This window comes from Haliotis asinina, chromosome 7, assembly GCF_037392515.1.
Source record: "Haliotis asinina isolate JCU_RB_2024 chromosome 7, JCU_Hal_asi_v2, whole genome shotgun sequence".
NCBI classification, from domain to species: domain Eukaryota; kingdom Metazoa; phylum Mollusca; class Gastropoda; order Lepetellida; family Haliotidae; genus Haliotis; species Haliotis asinina.
This window is the reverse complement of record NC_090286.1, coordinates 56,403,830-56,417,963: the sequence shown is the minus strand read 5'-3', so window position 1 is coordinate 56,417,963 and position 14,134 is coordinate 56,403,830. Positions and strand designations below refer to the sequence as shown.

The 14,134-nt window shown below is 40.9% G+C and overlaps 2 protein-coding genes across 4 annotated transcripts; both read right to left on the bottom strand.

The window, feature by feature from the left end:
* Positions 1 to 346: 346 nt before the first annotated feature.
* Positions 347 to 3,593, bottom strand: LOC137290275 (scavenger receptor class F member 2-like). Of its 2 annotated transcripts, none has more exons than XM_067821071.1 (5): positions 3,508 to 3,593; positions 2,906 to 3,013; positions 1,792 to 2,412; positions 1,115 to 1,256; positions 347 to 1,014 (listed from the first exon to the last, which is right to left on the bottom strand). In XM_067821071.1, the coding sequence occupies exons 2-5, from the start codon at positions 3,009 to 3,011 to the stop codon at positions 456 to 458; spliced, it is 1,428 nt and encodes a 475-aa protein (XP_067677172.1). In that variant the 5' UTR covers positions 3,012 to 3,013; positions 3,508 to 3,593; the 3' UTR covers positions 347 to 455. The 2 variants fall into 2 exon arrangements, with proteins under 2 accessions (XP_067677172.1, XP_067677173.1); XM_067821072.1 differs by having other exon boundaries at positions 347 to 1,034; positions 3,508 to 3,549.
* A 4,429-nt stretch (positions 3,594 to 8,022) lies between these two features.
* Positions 8,023 to 13,002, bottom strand: LOC137290271 (scavenger receptor class F member 2-like). Of its 2 annotated transcripts, XM_067821065.1 has the most exons (6): positions 12,773 to 13,002; positions 12,117 to 12,237; positions 10,947 to 11,513; positions 9,844 to 10,350; positions 9,267 to 9,372; positions 8,023 to 8,981 (listed from the first exon to the last, which is right to left on the bottom strand). In XM_067821065.1, the coding sequence occupies exons 2-6, from the start codon at positions 12,217 to 12,219 to the stop codon at positions 8,432 to 8,434; spliced, it is 1,833 nt and encodes a 610-aa protein (XP_067677166.1). In that variant the 5' UTR covers positions 12,220 to 12,237; positions 12,773 to 13,002; the 3' UTR covers positions 8,023 to 8,431. The 2 variants fall into 2 exon arrangements, with proteins under 2 accessions (XP_067677166.1, XP_067677165.1); XM_067821064.1 differs by lacking the exons at positions 12,117 to 12,237; positions 12,773 to 13,002 and having other exon boundaries at positions 10,947 to 11,824.
* Between the last annotated feature and the right edge of the window lie 1,132 nt (positions 13,003 to 14,134).

The following is a 14,134-nucleotide window of genomic DNA, read 5'->3' as shown; positions in this document are numbered from 1 at the left end:
AATGTAACTAAAAACAGTAATTACATTTGTACAGTCCTGGGCCCACTTGAACAAAGCGATCTTAGTTCTAGAACGATTGTAACTCCCATCCTCCAACATAGGCTTAAGACAGTCGTAACGCTAAGATGGGTTTGTGCAAGTGGGCCCTGGAAACAAATATCACCCACTAAGCCTTACAGTCCGGTTGTCGTTCGAGCTAAGTCATCACATTAAAATGTTTGTTAAGTTAATCCATTGTATCACATGCGTTCTTCACTTCAACCTATTGAGCTACCACGTGACAAGTGTACAGAGGCCATTATCTATATATCCAAAGGACACTTTTCCTTATACAATAACATACTTGTTTCTTATGTGGACTTTTTTATTTTTAAGACGTTTAAGGAAAATTCAAAATTTTTACCGAACAGAATTTGTTTTACAATTGACGTTTGTATATCTCCCACAATGACTCATTAAACTGGAGAACCTTGTAATGTTTCTACAACTGCCGTTGTGATATACTTCACATGGACATTCGTCAAATCACACGTTTGTTTAAATAAAGTTACTGAATCTAAACTTGATTCAGTTTCTGAGCTTCTGTGTTTTGCGAGAACAAACTCTGATTCGCTGTCTGAATGCGACTTCTCAACAGTTGTTTCGTCTGGATTGTTAGGCATCCCAAGGTCACAAGAAGCTGTTCGTAGTGCACTACAAGATGTACTCCTCACCGGCCTCAAGAGGATTTTGCAGCGTCCATTTCCATTTTTGGTACTTTTCCAGTGTTTCTGGTACGTATTTCTTGTCATCTCATCATTGTCCGGAGTCTGAGACAATATTCTTGCCCTTTTATCTTCTAGGGCACCGGTTTCGTCCATGACAGATGTCCCAGTTTCTGTAACGGAGTCAATGTCTTCATCCTGGATCTCCCAATACTTGTTGTACACAGTACACCCACTATATCCGCCAGCATTTACGTCACGTCTTGCAGCAGAGCTTCTCCCAGAAAGTCGTGTCCAGTCCCGGATATGCCTGGAAAAGTAATTCCAGCACTTAAACAGGAAATGACGATTGAATTGTTTTCATTATTTAGTATGTTTTTTACCAGGGTTTTCATCATTACCAACTGTACCTTTGATTGAGTCTGACAAGCTTGGAACATCGGTTGTACAATAACAATGCAAAAGTTCCGAAGAGAAGTGTTCCAAAGACAGCACACACAAGCTTCAGGGTCTCATTTGATTCCTTTTGCACATTTGGAATGGAGGTTGAATCTGAAAGAAAAATATGAAGAACATGTTTGAATTCCATATTAATACTACACTTGTTGAGCATAAAGTCTTATGAGTGAGTGAGAGTTTAGTTTTACGCCCCACTCAGCAGTATTCCAAGTCGAGTCATCTGAGCGTTATGTGCAAGGACTAAATATGCCTAAGACATTTGCAACTTAAAAACAGTGATCATGGATATTGTGCTGACAAACTGTGAAACATGATCTGGATTTGGTATCTGAACCCTGGATCGTAGCTTTCTAGATTACCCAATGGGCGCTATTCTGCCAAGCGAATTGCGGCGACTGATATAAAATAGTTCCCATGATACCGGCTCTCTAAAGTCTCTCTGCCACACATTGGTATAATGTTCGAAGCCACGCCATTGACGGAATATTGCTAAAAGCGGCGTAAAACCAAATTCACTCACTCACTCACCAAAGTCTTTCTGAGGAAGGAGGAAGGAAGAAGTTATATATCCATCTGAAACTAGAGCAATATTCTTATAATGGTTTTTAAAGGACGGGTAGATAGACACCTGTTGATGGGGTAAGTACATCCTCACATTCCAGGCACACTTTACACTGATGTGTCGATGTGTTGCACCCGTCACAGTGGAGCGGACATGCATCTTGACAGTTTCCACCGTAATAGATGCCGTCAGAGCATGGCTGTTTACATCCCTCTGTATTGGCACAATTCACACACAGCGGACATTTTACGCCACAGTAGTCGCCCCTCCAACCTGTCCGACATCCTTTACACGTGCCCGACTGTCTGTCACAGCCATTGTTGCAGTTTACTGGACATTTGTGACAGTTCTTACCATAAAAGTTGTACTTGCATTGACCAAAACAGGTACCATTGTAACGGAAACAGTTCGAGCAGCCTATTGGACAATCCACTCCACAGTTATCTCCCTTTTTGCCGGCTACACAGCCATCTTTACACACGACACGGGTGTTGATAACCTCACAACGAGAGTTGAGACAGGTTTCTGGACAGTCGCTCTGACACTGTGCTCCATAGAACCTGGAGTCTTGACACTGGCGACACTCTCCAGAGGACGTCACACTGACACAACGAGGTAGACACACACCGTCAATACAGGTCACGCTGTTACCCTCACATTTGGGACAAAGTTGGCTTGTAGAGAAAACTGTCGAATGGAAGAAGACACACTGTATATCATGTAAAAATTAGACGAAACAGTAACATGACGAAATCAAAGAGTTAATAAAAACTGTGAAATATCGCAGAGCCTATAAGGTCGTATTTAAAACGACTGTGCAAATCACAAATAGGCAAGTCTTATGGTTTCTCAATAACGCGAATACCAACAGTAACTGATGAAATTGGTGATACAGAAAACCAAGATAGAGGTATAAGGTGGCCGGGGTGAAAAATGGGAAAATGAATTTGGCAATGTGTTCAGTCAGCCAATAATATTTTTATAGGTTTGTTACTGGTTGGAATACGGTTTCATTTAAACAAGGATCCGTATTTTGACATCCCAACAACAGATGCGTGACGGAAAGACTTCAAATATCCACTTCTATTCAACACTGATGGGGACCCCCAATGCTATTTCTGTCATGATTTCTGACTTGTCTTTAAACACAGTCATGGAAGTGTTGGATGACTTTACATACCTTGAAGTACCTTGAATACCATGAGTACCAATACCGTTCGCAGCATGTGGCGTACATTGAAGGAACGTTTAGCGACACCATAGGGTTGACCCTTTCCACTGGTCATTTCTGTAATGTACGAAGTATCTTTTTCTGGAAGCTGCATGGAAACACACATATGGGTCATCTTACAGCTATGCTTACCCCGGCATTCTTCAGGTTGACATAGCATGCACCCAACATTACCTATAGGCATTCAATCGTAACAGCGTGTTCCCATTGTCTCCAGGTTTCTTATTTCAATAGCAAAAGACATAACACGAAAACAAGGAAATTAAACATACACAAAATGTTATTTACACAAATGGTGTCGATTTCCTCCAAGGAGTGAGTCATATTTGTTAATTAGATACAGATGTCTGCAAAGTCCTTCTTACAGAATGCATGCCTCTTGAGGATTGGATTAAACTGATTATATTTTAGAAAATATGTATATAAAGTACACATTACAGTGTATTTCATCTATTTATCATAACAATGTAAGTAACTGACAGTATTTATAATAAGTAAAGCGACAAAAGATCAGATATGTGTGAGGTCCTATACGAATACGAACGACCTACCATACACCTATATCTGCAGTCACAAAGGCATCCGGACCTGCCATCACATTAACCCACGGTCACGAGGAGGACGGCATTGTTTAAACAAACCAGGGGGCAGGGATCGTCCAGTCTTCCACGTCACCGGAATTCACTATATATACATCAGTATCTAAGGTCGTCCAGGATCCTGTGATTGTTGGTTCGAATCCAGTAACCGAATTTAGATCCTTGGTTTGTCATCACAATACAGGAGTCAAGGGATATTATGCACGTTTTAACCAACGCAATTCTCAAACATTAGTGAGCTAGCTGAGTTTTAGCTTTTAGCAATATGCCTGCACTATCACGGCAGGAGAAACCAGAAATGGGCTTCACACATAACATGATGCTTCATTTCAAACTGACAGCCTTCAGAGATATCGCTTGGGGGGAGATCGGGCGACATTTTCTAGGAGGTATACCTAAACTATAACTGCAGACAGAAGACAGAAGTTTGTTCAGTATTTCAGGCCGTATGCTCTACAGTACAGTTGTTGTATGCTTTTACGTTGTACAGTCACATGGATATGTAAATATACATACATATGTTACTGTCTAATTGCGATATCATTTTATGAACGTTGAAACTGCATCCGTTGTGATGTCAAAGGCTACTATGACGTCAGAAACAAATAACATCACTAATCGCTCTGCCAGACCAGTCAGCTGTGCATATTACACTTATTTCTATGTACAACTTGACAAGGTGGACAGAAATAGTCTGGATGAGATTTCTACCCGTGTGGGAATCCATCACTAGAGCTCTATCGTCTCATGTCGATGTATTTGATACCAGTGGCCACAATGGTGAGGTTCTCTGCTTACCTAAGCAGTGTTAAACCTTACTCACACACCGCTTAAGCAGCACGGATATAGACCTTACATAATTGCTCATTTCCAGATATATGCATTTTGAAAAGAAAGTTAATTTCAGATGTAATATTTAAAATTTCGCAAACAGATTCAGGACTCCGATGAATATGGAAGCGAAAAAAACCCCTTTACATATCCACAAGAAACCTCCGCTTGGAGCATGAAACTGTTTACATAACAATTTCTTTTGTCAAAAGACCAACAAGTTTATTGAAAAGTATTTTGTAAGCAGGAGTTCGGGGGTATTGCCAAGTGTTCATTTAAACCGAAACTGCAGGTGAAACGACAGAAAAACATCCTCGTTCGCCTACTTTCATAACGGAAACTCAAAGTCAACTCTTCAAATAATTAGATATGACTAAACGTTGAAAGGGTAATGCGTTTTCGGATCGACCTCAGTGTGTGTCACGTCACATGACCGTTACTAACTGACCTCCGGAAGTGAAACGTCAGATTGACCTGACTTGCATCACAGCACGTCTCACTTCCTACATCTCAAATACGCTTATCTCCAAATGCAGTTTTAGCCTAGCATTTTATAATTAATAACATATATAAGCAACAAACACTATTATATTGTATACCCGTGAAGGTTCCGGGGTAGAATAGGCCTTCAGCAACCCATGCTTGCTATTAAAGGCGACTTAGCTTGTCGTAAGAGGCGACTAACGGGATCGGGTGGTCAGGCTAGCTGACTTGGTTGACACATGTCATCGGTTCCCAAGTACGCAGATCGATGCTCATGTTGTTGATCACTGTATTGTCTGGTCCAGACTCGATTATTTACAGACCGCCGCCATATAGCTGTAATATTGCTGAGTGCGGCGTAAAACTAAAACTCACTCACTCACTATTATATTGTATTTATTTCTTTTGCACTATTCAGTAGTTCAGTAATACATATCGTTTGTAACTGTGTTCATATGTTGAATTTAATTTTGTTTAATTATACAGAGTCTTATTTACGTCAAAAATGCAATTTGCAGGATGTCAACATAAGAATGTGCAGTATTCATGGACTGAATGAACATTTGTTTCACTTCTGTATTTCAGTTTTAAAAAATCGCAATATGAAATGGTTAACTCATTGTGTACACATTGTGTCATTTCAGTGACTGTGATAGAAGGGAGATAGCCACGTTTAGACTGAATGTCACTTGACGGACCTCCAACAGGGGTGGGAATTTGCATGCATACAAACAGTACTAGAGGAGTAACCGTTCCACCTCGTTCCTGACTGCGGTGCAAGGGAGATAACCATCTGAGAATACGTGTCACTTGACGAACCCGGAGGAGTAACTGTTACACATCGTATCGTATTATTGACTGCAGTGAATGGGAGATAATCATCTCAGAATGGCTGTCTCTTTGAGGAGTGCACGGGAAGTCGTTTACATTCACACAGTGCGTGTGAAGTAACGGTAAAATTCAGTGGCTGATACAAAGAAGTGCATTAAATTGGTTAAATAGCTACTTTCCCCTTTCCTGTTTAGTACGTTAATAAAAGCCTTGGTTGCATATTTTCTCATTTACTTGCATAATGCTTGGAATATGTCGCAACACCAAACATTTTCCACCCTCCCCTCTCACCCCCTCATCCCTATTCTTATCTATGAAAACAGCAATTTGCGTACGGTACCAATGAAAATCATTTTATAGAAATTCATTTGACAATTTTATTAGGAATATTTTCTGCACAAAAAATATTTTATATATATCAAAAAAAAAGAAACGCATAGCTTTATTTGCGAAAATATTGTATTTTCAAACGTATAATTCGTCCACAAGCAGACTTTAGTGCATGACGTTTTACACCAGTTTAGAAGACGATAATGCCTATACAACCAAGAGGATACTTTTTGATAAGGTCGAGAGCGATGGTGACGCCTTAACACAGCCCCGACGTCGGGTTTCCTGGCTCTCAGACAGTGCAGTCTCTTTCATCCTGCTCCGTACAGTTTGAACGGATATCCTCTGAAGTCCAGGCACCTTGGCTGCTGCGGTGCTCTCACACTTGGCAGTACAGTCACGCAACTGTAGTACCCGGATGTGCCGATCTTGGGCTGCAGTGGTAACTCGAGGTCTGTCTGTACGGGGACAGTCATTTGTTATGCCTGTTTGGCTGCAACGAGCTGCAAGCCCTGATATCTTGCTCAGACTAACATTCAGACGCCCGGCAACAAAAGATTGGTAATCTCCAGCATGAATTCTTTCAATGGTGATGTTCCGTGTCGCAGAGTCAAGACGTGACGTAGTGATTTGACCTAGAAACTCCTTCTAAATGAATGCCAATTTCTGAAAGTAATCTTGATTTTTATTGCTAGACAGTGAATGCTCATTGCTGCACTAGAAGATGATTTCTGTTGAACCGATTTTTACGTTGTGGTGATGCCTTTTTTATCCTTGTCCGGATTCCCACCAAAATCAACATTTTCCGGTAAGATCGTTTTTACTAGTGCAGTAGTGTAAAATCATATTATCAACACTGTTGTTGCATATTTTTGTCGATTGTTTGAACACAATAGGTAATTAATAGATGTTTTATATACAAATCGCCTACGCGTTTCTTTTTTTTTTATTGTATATTTTTTAAAGATGTGTTCTATGTCATCCTAGGTCCTTACAAACCAATATGGCCCAGAGCCAAACGTTAACTACACCATGGCCAGTTTTAGTATAAATTATGGTTTTGATCTTTTGTCAACCACATTTGTACGCTATATCATCCAGCGTTCATGGGTAATTTGTCTTACCTACACGGTTTGTAATGTGTTCAACAAAATGTGCAACCAGTAATATACTGTCTCTTCGTAATACTACGTGTCCATGGTGACATGTGGTCCCTTACAGGGTTAGTAAAAATGGAGGAGTGACCAGAGTTGGGCACCTTCACTCCAAGTAGCTTCTGGAACTTCATATTGAGCTTTAAACAAGATATGGAGTGCACATAGATCCCTTGAGGAGTGTAATAATTTTGTAGGGCCATGACCTTCCACTGGCTGGTCACGTGTATGTCCATACCACAGCCAGGGAGTCACTGTATATCACTGTATCCTTTATTATCACTTTACTGAGTGAGCGAGTGAAATCTTAACTCACAGCAATATTCGGCAATATTTCGGCCATATCGTGACTAAAACAAGTTTTAGATTTGTAACAATTCAAAAATAACTTTATTCAAGATACTTTGGTAATCGATGCACAGATCGATGATGATGCTGTTGATCACTGGATTGTCTGGTCCAGACTCGATTATTTACAGCCCGTCGCCATGTAACTTGACTATTGCTGAGTGCGGGCGGCATTAAGCTAAACTCACTCACTCTGAAAGGGGAATGTGTATCCCACCCCCTCCCCACACACTTACACATGTGTGCGTGCTCGTCACACGATGCCACGGGCTTCACCACGCCACCGCAGTGTGATTCCGCTGGATTTTAAGACAATGTTCTTCAGCCCCGCTGAAGCGCCACAGAAATCGTCACACGGTCGTTTCATTCTGGATGTACACTTGTACAAATGTGAGGAGTGTATCGTCTGCTATAATTATAACCCCATGTTTGGAAAGCATGCTATGTCCTTGACACTCTGTTTTGTTAAAACCACACGGAAATGACAACCGAAGCTGTGATCATTTTATTTAGATCATTCGTAGCGTTACATTGTAGAAAAGCCTGATAATTTCAGAATTGTTTTCAAGACAACTTCCCCGACGTATGTACAATGGACTTGTCAAAGATATACAATACATGACAGTTCATAAAATAGATAATTCATAAACATTAGCGTCCGTTACAGTCAAACTCTGGAACATGCAACGAAAACAACTGTCAAATCATTTAGATTCTGATTACATCATCATCATCATCATCATCATAATGTGGTAGCGTGTAAGTAGCTGTAACGATGCTGAAATATATAGTTACATACATACACTAGTCCGGTTACAATGACAAAAGTATTAGCACAAACAAATTACATCCCTGTGACAATATTCGTGTCGCGAGAGCTTTAATATCGAAGCATCCCACTAGCATTCACCAACTTCATCAGTTTTGTCAGGCGTAAGGTAACTGACATTCACACTAGCTAAGTTGCAGTTTTGTTCAATAAATATTATCGAATCGGTCTTTTGGATCAATTGCACGTCTGGTGGTACGAAGTCAGCGGAAATGTCAGAACTCGTCCGTGAACCCTCCCCAGGGGCAGATGACTGTGGAATCAACGCGTCTTCCTCTTGTATTACGGGACAGTCCACACCACCAGTTGCCTCTTCTGGTTTATCCAGCACACATTCGTAACCTTCATACTCACAATCAGGATGTACTTTGCTCCATGAGGCAGAGACTTGATGGTGGATTTCGGAAAAACTCCCTCTGTTGGTTTGAGTAGGGCATTGGCTGGCTATGTCTTGTGGAGCTTCGGTCTTTGCAGTTGGCCGCTGTACAGACTGATCGGAATCCAAATCATTGTCATATATTTCCCAGTACTTCTTGGTCCAGTAGTCACCGTCGCTCTGCCCTGCCCCATTGAAACTGTGCCGCTGATTCTCATAACGGAGAGATGATGAGAAGACCGCTCTGCAACACAATGCCGTTGTGGTAACAATACAGAAGACTACTGTCAAACGCATTAGGGCGTAAGTGCCCAGCAAGAAGGCAACCAGTTCGTTACATGTGTACACTTTAGTGAACTGAATATGTGTATCATCCTTCTCAAGAATAATACACTGCTAATGAAAAGTAAACCATAAGATGTCACCGATATTTACTTACACACTTACACACTTACGCACTTAATACGCATATAATGATCAATAGTTCATATTACTACCAATAGTGGCAGAGAGATTATTAGAGATTTACCTTTCTCGATTTAGTTTCATATGCCTTAGCCCAGCACATGCTCCACACATTATGGCCAGGGCAGCCAACAGACCACATACTATCTTGAGTGTGAGATGGGCGTCTTCTGGAAATTATAAGATGTGAAAATGTTCACTTCATGAGGGGGAAAGCAATAATACCTCCCAGCAATTCCTATCCCATTACATATGGAACAATCATATACTACACTCATACACTGCTGTATCGAACTTAGATGTGTCGATCTAAGAGCATGGTCCATTTCTTCTTTAATCACCCTTTCAGGTGTGTCGAACGTCGGATAACTCGAAGTATTAACGTAGGTTCCTCAATTTCGACACAATGGGGTTTGACATTTTGAATTTTTTTAATCAGACACACGATTTTCGTAGTAATAACAAATAACAATACTAGTAAGAATAGATAGTTAAAGAAGATTTTATCGACATACTTAACACCTGAATTGCTATACTTACCTGTATTTTCGTAGTAATAACAAATAACAGTACTAGTGAAAATAGTTAAAGAAGATTTCAAACATTTACCGACAACGTAACATCTGAGCTGCTATACTTACCTGTATTTTTGTCCATACATGACGTGTTGTGACAGTCTGTACCAGTGCACTTTGTACAGAGTTCGTGACAGTAGGTTCTCCTGTAGTTTGACGCACAGGTGAGACAAATGCCAGTTTCTTTGTGGCATCCATCACAACCTACAGGGCATGGAGCTGAACAGTCCATTCCATAGTGGCCATCCTGTGGACAAGGTCCGATACACACATCGCCGTAACGCTGACACAGAGAACAGTTTGATGGACAGGTTAAATTGCAGTAGTCTCCCCTGTAACCTGCAGTGCAGTTGACACACTTCCCTGTGTCCCTCTCACAACCTCCAGTGCATTGCTCTGGGCACGGAAACTCACAGGAGAGGCCGTAATATTGGAATTCTGAGCACTGACCTATACATGCAACCCCGTAACGTTCGCAGTGGGTACATGTACTGGGACAAAGGTCATTGCAGTACTTGCCCCTCACACCTGACCGGCATCTGCTGCACTCCTCCATGTCTTCAACACATCCACCTGTAGACAGAACACAGTGTAACAATGAAGATTTATAGATCAGTGTGCGTTCAAGTTGCATGGCTGCATGAAGGTAACGAGTCGCAACTGTCATCATATTCTGCTGAGTACCCATCATCCACACTCCTTAGAAACCATTATAATCCATTATATGTAATTATGTACAGTAGAAACAATATCTAATTCAGGCACTCTCTATGTATGGCGACAATGAAATGCAATATGCGATTTGAAATGCATAAGAATAGAATTATATGACATCGCAGATTGGTTCATTCCGTGAAAAATAATAACATAACTTTTAAAACTGCAAGATCATAACACTTGGAGAACCATATATCTACTACACACGTCAGAGTAATTTCAAAGATTGCATAAATGTGTCCAGAAACGAAACTGTTTTGCTTAGTCTGAAATAAACAAATAAACTAACGGCCAAAAGAAACTATGGCAAGTCAAAATTACTGATGCCCATACAGCTGTTATTAACATTCAATTTACTTTTTCACAATGGTCGTTTATGGTTTCGTAATATCAGTGATTTTGACTTGGTGTCGTTTCCTTTTCTCGCTACCTTTGTTTGCCATCTCATTTACCTGGTGTACATAGTCCAGACTGACACGTGGCATTACAGAACCTTCCTCTTTTACCTCTCTCACAGCTGTAGCAATGTCCGGTGTGTTTCTCACATCCATCCACACAGCTGCTAGGACAATGTTCCTTGCAGTACTTTCCTCTGTATCCTTCCTCACAACTGTCACACTCCCCAGTTTCCTTATCACATCCCTCTCTACAGTGGGAAGGACATGACTTCCGACAGTTGAGTCCATAGTAGTGGGGATTGGAACACGGTCCTACACAACTGTCACCGTAACGTTCACACTCTGTACATCCTGACGGACAGGCTACTACACAGTTATCTCCCTTCTTGCCAGCCACGCAACCCTCTGTGCACGCAACGCGAGAGTTATTCACCCGACAGCGAGAGTTTTTGCATGTCTCTGGACACCTGTTTTCACACTGTTCGCCGTAAAACCTGGAATCTCGACACTGCAGACACTCCCCGGATGACGTCAGGTTGATGCAGCGAGGTAGACACTCACTGTCAACGCAGGTGGAGTTGTTTCCGTCGCAGATGGTGCAGCCATCCCTTGAAGACGTAGCTGCATTCAAGAATAATGCGGGAGAAAACAAGAATGCAATGCATGTGTCGCTGTTCATATTTATGGTATGCGTTCTTAGATTTGTATATCAGATGCATGCCATAGTTTAAAAAAAAGACACATTTCAGAGGCTTAAAGAATAATTGTAACATTTCTTTCAAGGCTAGTTTGTTTGTCTCTGAACCGCCGCAATCAGCAATACCCCAGCTATATGACAGCGGTCTGTATGTACTGCAGTCTGGATCACACAATCCAGTGATTCTCTTCAGATACCAGTACCAAATCCTGGGCATACTGATTGGAAACGGATACAACGATTTGCGGAGGGGATACAGGTACTGCTATTGGGTCTTTATCTAGCTGTTTAACATCTCCCAAACGCATATTGAAAAATGATGTTTGGTCTCGTCAAATGCTTGATATTATTTTATCACCAGAGTCAAAGATATATGTAGTCAGCTGTTCACATTGGATTTTGTTTGATAATATTAATAAACCAGTTCCATAGCTCACTCACTCTCTCCTACCAATAAGAACATACGTAGCAAGATGGAAAAACTGTGCAGGGTTTATCCTTTAACAAGGGAGTCATCAGTCACAAACCTGTGTTGAGAAGAAGAAACAAGCTGAGCATCACCAGATTCGAAATCCCGTGACGACCCTTGCATTGTTCAAAGAGGGATACGGGAACGCACCGTACCATCATATCTCTGGCTGCACTGAGCTGAAAAAAGGAGGATCAATCACATGTATAAATCCTTGAACACTAACTCAAATGCATATCCTGTGAGAGTCTTGTACATCCACTGCAGGTTTATACATGGCTGATAACTCTCGTAGGAACTGGTTATGAAATAATGGTACAGTTGAACCTATTTAATCAGGACTGTCATCCGGGTTAGTTGATTATCCGGATAAAATCACCATGGAGTAATGTCCCTTTGCACACGTGAAAGTACTGCAGGCTTTCGGGATTTCATTGTCACTAAGTCAATGTATGTAATGAATAACCACAATTCATAAACATGCATATTCTCTGTACATGAACATAAGACGTCATGTTCAGGTTTCGTTTTCCCAACCCCCCTTCCCTGAGGCAAACTGTTTGGTAGGTGTTACTGTTAATATCATGATATTTGCAAAGTCAGTCCAAGTCAGTTGATACTCTCGGGACAATGCTTCTGACTGTGCACTAAATCCTTTTTCCAAACTGAATCAATGGTTTTACTTGAAAAGATACAAGATATATAAAGACTAACCTGATGTAAGCTCTCCGGGCACCAGGTTCATCAGTTTGCACACAGGACTGAAACTCAAAGGTCAAAGTGTATGAACCAATCGTCTCAACACCAGCTCCCTGACACCTGACACCTGACGCCTGACACCTGGCACTGTATTTCTTCCAACAATTATTCTTAAATTGAATGGAATAAATCTTGAATAGATGTGAATTTGGGTTGCGTTTCATAGTCCTGTGTGTTTTGGATTTGATATTTATTTATCATTTTGTATTCATTGTGTAAAGATAGTCATCACTATATGCTAGATTTCATAGTCCATAGTCTATATTACAAACAGGAAGTCACTGTATTGTCAGCTGCCGATGTATGTGGTCTGTGGGTGATTACTAATTTGGCATTTTACAACATCATAAAGTATTTCCGACCCATGCGAATATTTTTACGAATGAGTGGTATAATATTTGTAACATGTTTACGGTTTAGATACTGACCATACGTGGATTCAAATCATTTAGTTACGTCATGAGTAGGAACCCTTTTGTGTTAAACAGCGATTTTCCAGCTATAGTGTTTTGAGACGGACGAATAGTAAGCTGAGATGACATTGTTGATGTAATATGACAAATGGTGAAACTGAGGCAACTTTATCGTAAATCCGCCATCGTGACACATATGTTTACAACTCTATTCCTCACTCAGACACACGGAGAACCCAATGACTGACGATATGAACATGACCACCACAGCTGGATGTCGTACATGACTTCATTATGAAGTCCATTTTCTCCATAATGTGTATAAGTGACATCATATCTACTTCCTCAGTCATGGGCCAGGGGTACTAAGACAACATTTATTAATATTGAAAGGGTAAAATCTGACCTACCTTCGAGGACACAAACAATGTTATTACGGATTGTTTCCGCACAAATGAACATGTGCCTCCCCTGACCTTACAACAGCATAACAGATATTGTGGGGGGGGCTACGGAAGAACACCATAAGTTGTTACCTTGCAAAGCTGAACACATTGTTATTCGTCTTTACCTAAGTCACAAGCAGATGCAAAGTGTCCATATGTGGTACTACTGATAACTGTTAAGTTTAGCCCACATCGTCTGACTGTGTATCGATTTCTTTCGAAAATTAACAAACACAGCTCGAAATACACGTTATAGCTGCAGTTTTCTCAGCTATTCGTTATGATCTGTGTAACATGTCTTACATGCGGTTGGTTGTTAAAAGCTTAGGTTTGTGTCCAGGTGTCATTTACTTTGAAATGGGTGCCCACGAGAATGTGTCCTTCACATACAAAACTTTAACCAATAAATAATATCGTGTCACATCTGGTGATTTATTAGCGTGGTTGTTCTTTTGAGA

Excerpts from the sequence above, each read along its gene's own strand:
- LOC137290275 (XM_067821071.1), bottom strand. The coding sequence starts at position 3,011 with ATGACCAGTGGAAAGGGTCAACCCTATGGTGTCGCTAAACGTTCCTTC. Across the intron at positions 1,257-1,791 it reads TGTACTTACCCCATCAACAG|ATTCAACCTCCATTCCAAAT; the intron begins GTGTCTATCTAC and ends TTTTTCTTTCAG. Across the intron at positions 1,015-1,114 it reads CTTGTCAGACTCAATCAAAG|GCATATCCGGGACTGGACAC; the intron begins GTACAGTTGGTA and ends TTACTTTTCCAG.
- LOC137290271 (XM_067821065.1), bottom strand. The coding sequence starts at position 12,219 with ATGATGGTACGGTGCGTTCCCGTATCCCTCTTTGAACAATGCAAGGGT. Across the intron at positions 11,514-12,116 it reads GTTTCTTCTTCTCAACACAG|CTACGTCTTCAAGGGATGGC; the intron begins GTTTGTGACTGA and ends TCTTGAATGCAG. Across the intron at positions 8,982-9,266 it reads ATGAAACTAAATCGAGAAAG|AGCGGTCTTCTCATCATCTC; the intron begins GTAAATCTCTAA and ends ATTGTGTTGCAG.